Here is an 11054-nt window from a genome sequence, read left to right on the forward strand (position 1 = left end):
CCGAGGGTGCGTCTCAGCAGTCATGGTTTTCATCCATCCAGGAGATCCTGAAGCAAGCCAGTCCTGGAGACTGACCCTGCTGGGATGGAGTCACGCCAGCCATGGAAGTGGAAGACCCCAACGCAAGACCAGTTACAAGTACCTGAGTGCATGAGCGACCCAGGGGAAACATTTGAGTCCTCAGGATTTCTGTGAAATAGCAGTGATTGCAACATCAGCCAAAGAGGCCTGGTGGCGCAGTGGTTAGCACTTGGCTCCTAGCCAAAATGTTCATGGTTTGCACACTCTCTCTATCCATTCTGCATGAGAAAGATGTAACAATGTGCACACCCATGTTTATTGCGGCTTTGTTTACAATAGCAAGGAGTTGGAAACAACCTAAGTGTCCATCAACAAAAGAATGGATAGAGAAGCTGTGGTATATTCACACAATGGAATACTACACTGCATTGAAAAACAAGGAACTTGTGCAATGTTATTCAAAATGGGTGACCCTGGAGGACATTATGCTGAGTGAAGTATCTCAGTCACAAAAGGACAAATACTGCATAGTGCTACTGTTGTAAAACAGGACTGACCTTGGGGTGGGGGGAGACTGAGAAAGATGGGATAAATAATGTATACTGCATTGAAACAGATGCGGGAGAAAACTGTTTAAAAGGGATATGTGATTAGGTATCTTTGTCATGACAGGAGTCCAGAGCGAAGGCTGTATAGTGGAGTGGACCCGGGGTGAGGGATTGTGAAACAATGAAACAATTTTTTTTTTACTTTTACAAGAGGGTAGTGTACTAGGGTTGGGAGGGGGGAGAAGTGCAACAATGAATGAATGGAAATCCGAAGTCTCTGTAAATTTTTACTGAAATTAATAATAAATTAAGAAAAAAGAACTGAAAGAAAATTATAGTCCTGCCCTATGAGTATGAGGTTACTAAGAATTGGGATTGAGAGCAATGATGCCAGTTTAAAGACTAAGGTGCACCTGATTCAGGCTATGGTCTTTTCAATCACTTGCTATGCATGGAGAGCTGGACAGTGAATAATGATGATAGATGAACTGATGCCTCTGAACTGTGGTGCTGGAGAACAGTACTGAATATCTTACGGACTGCCGACAGAACAGACAGGCATGTTTTAGAAATGGTGCAGCTGGAGTGCTCCTTGGAGGCAAGGATGGCAAAGCCTTATCTCTCCTACTTTGAACATGTTGCTACATGAGAAAGGCAACATGATATCCTTGGGAAGGAATGTCATGCTTGGAGAAGTGGAGGGTCAGCAAAAGCGAGGAAGACCCCCATTGAGATAGACTGACTTGGTGACGGCAGCAATGGGCTCAAGTGTGTCAGAGATGATGAGGATGGCACAGGACAGGATCCAGGTCTGGGGTTCACAGGGTCGCTATGAGTCAGACTTGACTTGACAGCACCTAACAACAACAACAGGAGTCACAACTCTGCCCCATGAGTTGGAACTGACCAGATGGGAATGGGTTTGGTTTTTCATAACATCCACCGTCACTGGATGTTAAAAGGTTCAAGTGAGGCATAGCAGTGGCTGAGGGTTAAGCCAACACAGATTACCTCAGGTATTCTGCCAGCTGCCCCCGCCTGGCTGCAGGAAGTCATCATGTAACATGGCTAAGACAGGTAGCTTGCACATAAAACCTTTAGGACAGTTCCAGGTAAATGCTGGTTCTCAGCCAAAGTTCTTAATTCACTTTGAAATAGCAGAGAATCAAGCAGTGTGTTCTGAGAGGCTTTGGGAGAGATTAAGGTAATTGGCAAACTCTGAAACATTTGAATCAAGAAGATGTGGTCTGTGAGCAGCGAGCTCATTTTCAGAGCCAAGCCTCTCAAATTTCTTCTGCATCTTGCTTGTCATTTGAAGATTGTGGAGTGTTTTCAGAGCACCGCCTGGGAGCAAGCTCATTACTGGGGGAGCACACGGATCTCAGCGTATAGCAGATGGTGGAGCTGTAGGTAACCACCACGCTGGAGGTCACAGAGTAGAAAGATGGTTCTCGCTTCCTGGCCGTTGAGTAAGTTAAGTTTGGGTTTGGGCAGGGATAAATGACTGACAACACAGTGTGACTCCAACTGCCTGTGACGTGTGCCCTTAAGGAAGGAGAGAGTTTATTACAGGGATGTCAGGGGGTAAATTATAAGACACATCAGGCAGCTAATGAAGGCAATGACAAAGGGTTGAAATTTAAGGGACAAATCTAGGTCTCGGCATCATTTCTAAATTTCCTGGAAAATGGTGTCTTCTCATCAGGTTTCTGTGTCTTAAACTGTCCAGCAAGGAGACCAAAAGAGAGACAGCATCTGCAGCGACAACCGGAGACTTCCAGTTCTGGCATTCTGAGAGTCTCTCAGTTGCTTCCTATGAACGCAGAAGCTGGACAATGAATAAGACCGAAGAAACGATGCCTTCGGACTATGGAGATGGTGAAGACTGCAAGTAATGGTGGCTCGCCAAAAGAACAAGCAAATCTGTCTTGGAAGAAAAGCAGGCAGAGAGCGCCTTAGAAGCAAAGCACTTGAGATCTTCTCACGCTTTAGACATGTTATGAGGAGGAATCAGTCCTTGGGAAAGGACATGCTTGGAAAGGCAGAGGGTCAGTGAAAGAGAAGAAGACGCAACAAGACACACTGACACAGTGACTGCAATGGGCTTAAGCTCAGTAGACTGTGAGATTGGCGCAGCACTGGGATAGGTTTTAATCTGTTGGACAGACAGTGGCTCTGATCAGGAGTTGACTTGATAGCACAGAACAACAAATACTGGTCCGAGTAGAGCAGCACTTAACACCTGCCTTGAGCATTAACCTGTGGCATCAAGAATTGATGTCTTGAGCTGGGTAGTAAAGAAGCAGATGCTAAAGTGAAGCTTGGGTACAAGGAGTTATGAAGGGTGTGTTTGTAGTGGTAGGAACACAGACTGGAATAGGAAGCCAGGAACGTGGGTTAGAAAGAGATGAGGTCAAGCAGCACTGCATTATCAGGCCAAGTCTGAGAGGAGTCAGAGCCTGACCACATGGGGACCTCTGGAGTTCTATCACCGGGTTATCCTGACCAGAGGCCAGCTTGCCGGGCTTTGATGCTCCTGTGATGTCAGGGGACTGCGATCTTCTGGCTGCCAATGTAAAGTCCTGTGAGTGTAGGGGTAACTCCACACATTGGATCTAAGAAGATCTGTGATCACTGACCCCAACAGCTACTGTTAGAATGTTGAAAACTCAATAGCATTGGGGTCCAGGCTCAGCATGAGTGGAGTCTCATGACTGTTTGAAGCCAAATACCTGAGAAGCTTATAACAGGTGGTGGGTCACTGGGAATACTCCTGGGGAGGAGTCTCCTAGGACGAAGGACTGGATCCCATTCACTCACTCCCTTTTCTTGCCTTTTAATGATGACACTGGCAGGTGAGTTAAGAACGCCTGTAAACCAGGCCAGTTAAAGAACCATCCTTGAAGCCAGGCCATGCCTCTCTGCTCTGTCAAGAGGTGTCACATCTTAAGCTTTCAGCTGCCCATTTTAATAATAATAATAATATAAATGCTAAAGGAAGGCTGGAGCCTCCTGCACTAACGCTGAGTTAATTAACATGTTGCCTGGGAATGGAGCGGGGAGAAGAATTATTTCGTGTCACCAAGACACAAGTTAATTAACATTGGGTTCTCCCAGCCTATTTTTCCCCCCTCTCCTCTCCTTTTTTAAAATGGGAGAGATTAACAAGCTCGGGCAGCCCTGGTTGTATCCTTGGACGTTCCATAAAATTAGAGAGACAGAGAGAAGCCTGGGCCCCTCTGACCTTACTCGATCTGCACTTCATTTAATAAGATTCAAATGATTTGACAGGGAGGCAGTCAGGGAGCCCAACGGGAATCATTTTACTCATCTGCTTTCTGTACTGGCCTGGCAAATCGGTTACCAAGCAAACCCAGGGCTCTCATTTTCCCTGCTCTATAACCTTGTGTTTTCAAAAAAGAAAGGGAAAGACTGAAAAATATAATCAAGTTATTACAAATCACCAAATTCCTCAGCACCATCAAATTTGCAAGGACTCTGTCATGGAACTTGGAAAAAACATAAAGATGGGAGGTTATTCTGTCAGTCAGCCTGAGTAAACAAATGAGCTTCCATCACCACCAAAGTGCCTGCAGGTTTGTCGTTGGCTTTTTTTCCCTAAGGAAGTGCTGGCCTGGCCACCAAGGGCACTCAAGTCTAGAGAAACTTCCAAGAGATGGGTGGCCCTGTGAGTTCTGTAGACCCTATAAAACAGGAAGGTGGTAGAGAGGCAACAGCTATACAGTTGCTAATCTGAAAGTAGGAATGCTCGAATATTCCAAGCAAAGGCATCACTGAGTGCTCGACAAGCATGGCGCTTGACCGTATGGCTCAAAGCACCAGAGATGTCTTCAGCTAGTGTCTCACTTGGTGCGCAGAGTTCCTATTCCACCCCTCCAAGTTCTAGCACCTGTTCATTACATAAGAAAAGAGAAATGGGTAATATCACCAGGGTTAGTTACCACTGTGATTTACCTCAAAGAACTTCTCTGGTGGCTTAGTGATTAAGGAGCTGCACTGTCAAACCAAAGGCAGGCAGTTTAAATTCACCAGCTGCTCCATGGAAGGAAAATGGGCAATCTCCTTCCATGTGAGTTACTGCCTCCGAAAAGCCGCTGGCGGGTCAGCTATCAGTCAGTTCCAACTAGACAGCACATAACAACAAGACTCAACTCAGCAATCACTGGAACTTGAACCTGGCTGGCTGACTCATAGGGAGCTCTGGCAGTTTAGTGGGTAGGGAGTTGCGCCGCCTACCCAAAGGCTGATGGCTCAAATCCACCAGCTACTCCACTGAAGAAGGGCGAGCAACCTCCCCCCTCCCCCTGTGTGGTTTACAGCCTCCAAACACTCACTGGAAGGTCAGCTATGAGTCACTTCTGACTTGACGGCAAGGAAAGAGTCCAACACGTAACTGAAGTGGATCTTCAGAGACAGTAAACTGCATGGGAGGAAACTGCCTATCTTTCTCCTGTGGAGCTGCTACTGGTGGGCCTGAAGCACCCAAGAGATGGCACCTTTGTAACAGCAGCAGAACTCCCGACGACTATGCTGCCAGACTGCCTCTGTTGTGTGAGTCCCACACATTCAGCTATGCTGGCACAGTCTGTATCGAGCTGCACTGCTCACTCAAAGGCTGTGTGTGTGTCTCCAGTGATGTGATCCACCAGCAGCTTCTTGGGAGAAAAGTGGGCAGTCTCTTCTTAGTGCCATTTCTACCCTCCGAAACCCTGTGGGGGTTTGCTACAAGTCAGAACCAACTCAATGACAGTAAGTTAGAATTCTGAGTTTTCTCCTACATGTAAGGTAAAAATGCAGCCACTGAGCTACCACTGCCCTCTCACCTTGGAGGTGGATACTATTATTATACCCATTTTACAGTAGAGGAAATTGAGGCATGGGAGGTTCAGTTATCTCATCTAAGGTTACAGGGCTAGAAAGTTAATGCCATCGGAACTCAAACCCACAAATGACTCCTGGCCTTTGCCCTCGGCCAAGGGCCTTCCTATTTTCTTCCAAATGCTTGGAGCTCCACTGAGAGAGAGCGCTTTCCTTTTTAACATTTCTCGTCTCTTAACACTGGTGTACACAAGAGTATTTATCATCTTTATGTGTGTTTTGAAGCACATAAACAAGAACCCATCCCTTAACTTCCAAGAGAAGACATTTTCTTGTGATGCTTATTCCTCCCTCCCCACATATAGTAACTTCTCTGAATTTCAGCCTCATCATCCTCATGCTATCCAAAAAGAAGCCCTGGCAGGACAGTGGTTAAGCAGTCAGCTACTAACAGAAAGGTCGATGGTTCAAACCCACTAAGTGGCCCTATGGGAGAATGATGTGGCAGCCTACTTCCATAGAGATTATGGCCTTGGAAACCGTCCAGGGCAGATATACTCTGTCCTGTAGGGGGCCCCATGAGTTGGAATTGACTCGATGGCAACCGCTTTGGTTTAGTTTGGGTTTGGCATCCCAAAGAATGAGTACTTTTACCACATAGGAATGCATCCCTGAGAACCTGCTCCTCAAACAGGCAGAAATGCCAAATGCTTCTCCGCATGGGGCAGCTGAGACTGGGCCTCAAAGGCTGACCTCATTCTGGCAGCATAATGGCTCTGGGGAGGGCTGGAGGAGCCACACCCTGACTCAGGTCGCTCCTGAGGCCTCTGGGGACCGTGAGGGGAAGATACCTGAGGTAGTCTCTGCGACAGAGCTTCCGGCCCAGCTTGTAGTAGAGGCGCCGCCCCACCTCTCCCAGCCGGCACCCACACAGGTCACAGCTGAGGCAGTCCTCGTGCCAGTACTGATCGATGGCCTTCAGGAAGTAGCGGTCCCCGATGTTCTGCTGGCAGCCGCCACATGTCAGCAGGGATGGGGGGATCTGCAGCACCTCATCCACTGGCTCCCTGGAAAGCAGGCCAAGCATTAGGGACATCCCCATCCCGGTGAGAGCAGGCACAGAGCAGCGGGAGCCCTTGTGAGGTAAGCCAGCCTTGTGGTGGGGCTTGTATTATGGGGATCTCACTTGACTGCCTTCTGGTGACATAAGGAGAAGGGACAGGCCAACATATCTCTAGGCCAGATTGTGGTGAGGCCCAGCCAGGCCTGGGTTAGGACAGGAGCAAGGCAGACCCAAGCCTCTGGTCCTTTAGGAAGTGACCATGGGCTCCAAAAGGCATCCAAGGCAACTGCCGGCTGTACTGTCTCCCTGCTCGGGGCCAGCACCCCCCTTGGCACACAAGTCTCCTTTCTTTCCCCTACTCGCTTCTATCTTTCCAATTCTTCCGGTTTCCTTCTCCCAGACCCAGAACCCACGAGTGTGGCCTAACCCCAGGGAACCTGCCTGGGTTTAACCAGTCCTCTGTTGCCCAGCCAGCCAACTACCTAAAAACTCCATCAACTGTCTGCTGGATCAGTGTGTAATTCATGCCCCTCCCAACTTCGTGAAAGCAGAAAGAAGCAAGAACGGATGCATCATTTTAGCTTGCTGTCTCATTTCAAAATCAAAGACTCCATCAGGACATAATACAAATTCTCCTTATTGCTTTTTCCAAGGGAAATTTCTCATCCTATCCTTCATACAGAATGATTCCTTAAGGACAAACCCAAGATGTGCAGGGGTCACTGCCATGCTTCTAGAGACCTTAGATAGCTCACTTGTCTTCTGCCCTCATGTGGAAGTTTTACAACAGCAAAGCTGATTTGGGTGAGGCTAATTTAGTAAGGGAAGTGGGGCGAGCAATAAGAGATAATTTTAAGGAGAGTGGAGGGCAATTAAGCAGAATCTGGAACTGTGGTGCAGGCAATTTTTTAACAGAGCATCTGTAACGATACACATTCTTCCATTAAAAACTCCGACATCATCATGTCTTCTGTCTACTTTGCTTCACAGGAACTGGAACACTTTGGGTTTGTGTTTTAAGAGAAACACCTTTGTCAAAATAAAACAAGGAGGGTGAAAGAAATAATCTGAGAGCCAAATGGGAAATGGGGGGGCCGGTAAGCCCAATACTTGTTGATGTGTAACAGTTACCCAGTTAAATTTCAGTATTTGGAACCTAAAGACAAAGCTATTTTTCAAAAAAAAAAAAAGCAAACTATTATTTTTTTTAAAAATGGACCTACTTCCCACTGTGAAATTCCAAAAGAGTTTATCCCTGGGTGCTTTGGAAGTATAAATCTGTCTCCTGACTCTTATTTCTAGCTTACACCAATTTACCAGGTGACATGAGGTTCTAACTGGTCTGTACCCACAGACCTCAGCATCTACTGAATTTAAGAACGGTGAAGCGCAGGTAACTTTTCCTTATCCTCTGACAACCGTGGGTGGCTGGCATGTCTCCACATGAATATTCAGGACATGCTAAAACTATGTACGTGTGTGTGTATGTGTGTGCATGTGTGTATGTATGTGCGCGTGTGTGTGCGTGTGTGCATGTGTGTGTGTAGATAAAGGACTGCATCAGGACAGTCTGGGATATTATCTCCTTTTAGAACAAGGAGATAGGACATGCAAGCCAGTTGTGTGTGTACTGCTGTTTTCTGGACTGTATTTTTTGTTTGTTTGTTTAACAATGAGACCTTACATGGTGTGAAAATTCACTGAAGCTTGACTTTCTTTATTTCTTTGTTTCTACAGATTGTGAATCAGGACTCCCATATTGCTACCTGAAAAAATAACTAATACTTTTGGCATTTTCATATGCATCAACTGAGGATTGCATCTCTTCCCCTGCCACAGGCCAGGCTCTTGTAGGGGCTTTTGAAATGCTCCTGGCACTGCTGCCATGCTGAATGCCCCGGCTGCTGATACTGCCAACCGACTGTGAAAGAGAATTTGCACTGAGCTGGTGCAAAACCGCCTGGAATGAAAATGAACTGTTCCTGTTCCCCACAGGAAGGCAGTAGGGGCCACCTCTAGCTCATCATAGAGGAAATCGCTTAAAATCATGAATCCCGGCTGTCTTTCTGACTAAATGTTTCATTGGCATAAGCCTAGGCAAGCCTCCTTCAGTAATGAGGAGGTGCTGATTGCAAGGCCCAAGTGAGCTCTGAGTAAGTACACAATAAAGCATCTAGTATGGTACTGGTCTGAAATGTTAAGCAAAAGAGCCACCACGATGGCCTAAGATGAAATAGGAAAGGACAGGATAAGATATTGGTTCCATCTATCTTTCTATAATTAATGAGTATCACATTAACTTTGGTTGCGGTTCTAAACCAATAACTGAGTGGGATTTACCATTAAATGAATATTTTATATTCTTCCAGAGACTACATTGTACAATGCACTTGACTATTAGTTTAGCCTGGATTTCTAAGATAATTTATCAGCAGATTCTGAGACTGAGACAGGGTGAAAAAAAATACGCTATGTTAATTCCTCAATTAGCTTGTCCATCTCCAGTTCAAGCCCATCTTTACGAGGCAAAGACGGAGGCAAAGGCTGGGGGAGCTCAGCAACCTTCAGAAGGTGTTCAGAGGTTAGGATGCTTCAATTTTCCAGCCTCAGAGAAAAAGAACAAACTTTGAAAAGAGAAAACTTCCTTCAGGGAACCGAAACCTCCAGATTTATCTTCTAATAAAAGGATTAGTGACTCAGTTCTGCTGATCGAAAGGGCATTAGGCAGCAATTCATTCAGTTCACTCTCTTATTGTATTGCTATGGTCTTGCCTAGTCTCCTGCAAACTCGAGACTAAATTGTAATTCTAGGCTTGTAAGAAAGTGAGCACACCACTGTTGAAACTCATTGTTTGCATAGTTATAGACTTTCAAGTAAAGGAATGTTATTTTCCTCCGGAGAATTTGTTTAAGGAAGCTGAATTTCTGTTAATACAAACCTAGCTCCTTATAGAACTAGTGTCTTAACCTTCAAGATTGAATAGTGATGTTTATATTCTCATTGGACAGAGGCACTTCCTGTGTTTTATGAGAACATACTAAGCTTTTATGTCGATGACTGAGGGTAAAACCCAGGTAAATAAACACCATGGAAGACTGAAATTGGAGGAGGGAGGCTTTAGGCAGGAAAGCACAGTTCTTTTAAAGAGGAAAAGGGGGGGAACACACCCATACACACGAAACAAAACAAATGCCTCTTAAAAGCACAAATGGACAAGTCATTAACCAGTTCCTTTGGTCTGTGTAACAAATCCCTTCAAAGGATTAGCCTGGGACTTCAAAGGAATAAAAATTCTCAAAACCAGACAACTAATGAATCTTAAAAGGATATTTGTGTTGACGGGGGAGGGGGGAATGATATCTTAAACAATCCTTTCTCTCCATGACAACACCAAAGACTGGGTTGAGGGGTGTGGGTTAGGAGTGGGGAACATTCCAAACTAGGAGGACTTCCAGAAAACAGATGCAGCAAATACTCATTGGAGAGCTCCCTGATCCCAAACCCCTTTGAGGCTCCCACGAAAATCTGGAGAATAGTCTCTGCAAGAAAAAAATTGACCTATACCACAAAATGGTGCAAAAGCTTTTGGTGTTTGGCGACTGCCCCCTCAACCTTGTCGGTAGACTTGGGGAAGGAGTGGTGACAGGAATCCAGATTAACTCTGGATTTGGTGGTTTAGGAGTCTCCGGAGGCCAGAGCTAGATTCTAGGTGGTCGCTTGGACCTTTCACCCGCGGGCCACTGGAGCTGAGGGCGGTCGCTCCACCTACTGACCTGAAGAGGGCTCTTGGGGCTCCCTGAGAGCTCCACTTGAAACACCCCTCTTTCGGGAATCAAATGGACAAAGCGAGACGGGGGCTAGAAGGAGGCAAGAGAAGGGGGTGGGGGGGTAATAAAACCAGGACGCTCCCCAGACCGCACCAGCGCTTGACACCCGTCGTGCCCGCTCCTGTGCAAACTTTCTGGCCCAAGGCCGCTTAGAGAGCATCCTGGGCAGCGGGAGGCGGGGGGTCGGGGAGGTGCCAGGCCAGACGCCTCCTTTCTCCATCATCCTTTGCCCAGCGCCTCTCCATGGGTCCCCGGAGCCACCCCGCGAGGAAGGGGGAGTCCTGCGCAAAGCCCAGGGAGCCAAGGGCACGAGGCGGGCGCGCACCTGGAGCCCCCTCGAGGGCTGTCCGCGCCACCCCAGCGCCCCAGATCCCGAGGCCGTGCACACTGTGGGTGACAGGGGCAGGAGCGCCACACTTACTCAGACGGGTCCAGGCTCTTCCTCTCGATGGCCGAGGACATTGGGGAGGAAGGCGGCGTGCTGGGTGGCGGGGGCGCTCCCTTTGTGGCGCGGGGCTGGCCGGCTGCCGGGGCTCGGACCCCCTCGGGTGCTGGGTTGCCGCTGCCGCCGCTCCTGCGCCGCCTCTTGCTCCCGCGCTGCCGAGGCGAGCTCGCCCCTCCGCGCTCAAGGACAGTCACTGCGCTCCCTTCAAATGCCAAAGAGAGAGAGCGAGTCACCAGGCTGCGGCGCACCGGGGACGAGGATGGGGCCGGGCGGGCGGCTGCTGCTGCTCCGGACTTAACCTTCCATCCCG

At 47.7% G+C, this 11054-nt stretch overlaps 1 protein-coding gene across 1 annotated transcript in view; it reads right to left on the reverse strand.

Moving 5' to 3' along the window:
* Nucleotides 1-11054, reverse strand: part of LMO2 (LIM domain only 2 (rhombotin-like 1)) — a 39722-nt gene that overhangs the window by 2344 nt on the left and 26324 nt on the right. The window contains exons 3-4 of the mRNA XM_006883787.1: nt 10721-11043; nt 6260-6475 (exon numbers count right to left, since the gene is read on the reverse strand). Of these exons, the coding sequence (XP_006883849.1) occupies nt 6260-6475; nt 10721-11043 (539 nt within the window). The remainder of the gene's footprint in view (nt 1-6259; nt 6476-10720; nt 11044-11054) is intronic.

Source organism: Elephantulus edwardii, unplaced genomic scaffold, assembly GCF_000299155.1.
Source record: "Elephantulus edwardii isolate Elephantulus edwardi_28Jun2011 unplaced genomic scaffold, EleEdw1.0 scaffold00029, whole genome shotgun sequence".
NCBI lineage: Eukaryota > Metazoa > Chordata > Mammalia > Macroscelidea > Macroscelididae > Elephantulus > Elephantulus edwardii.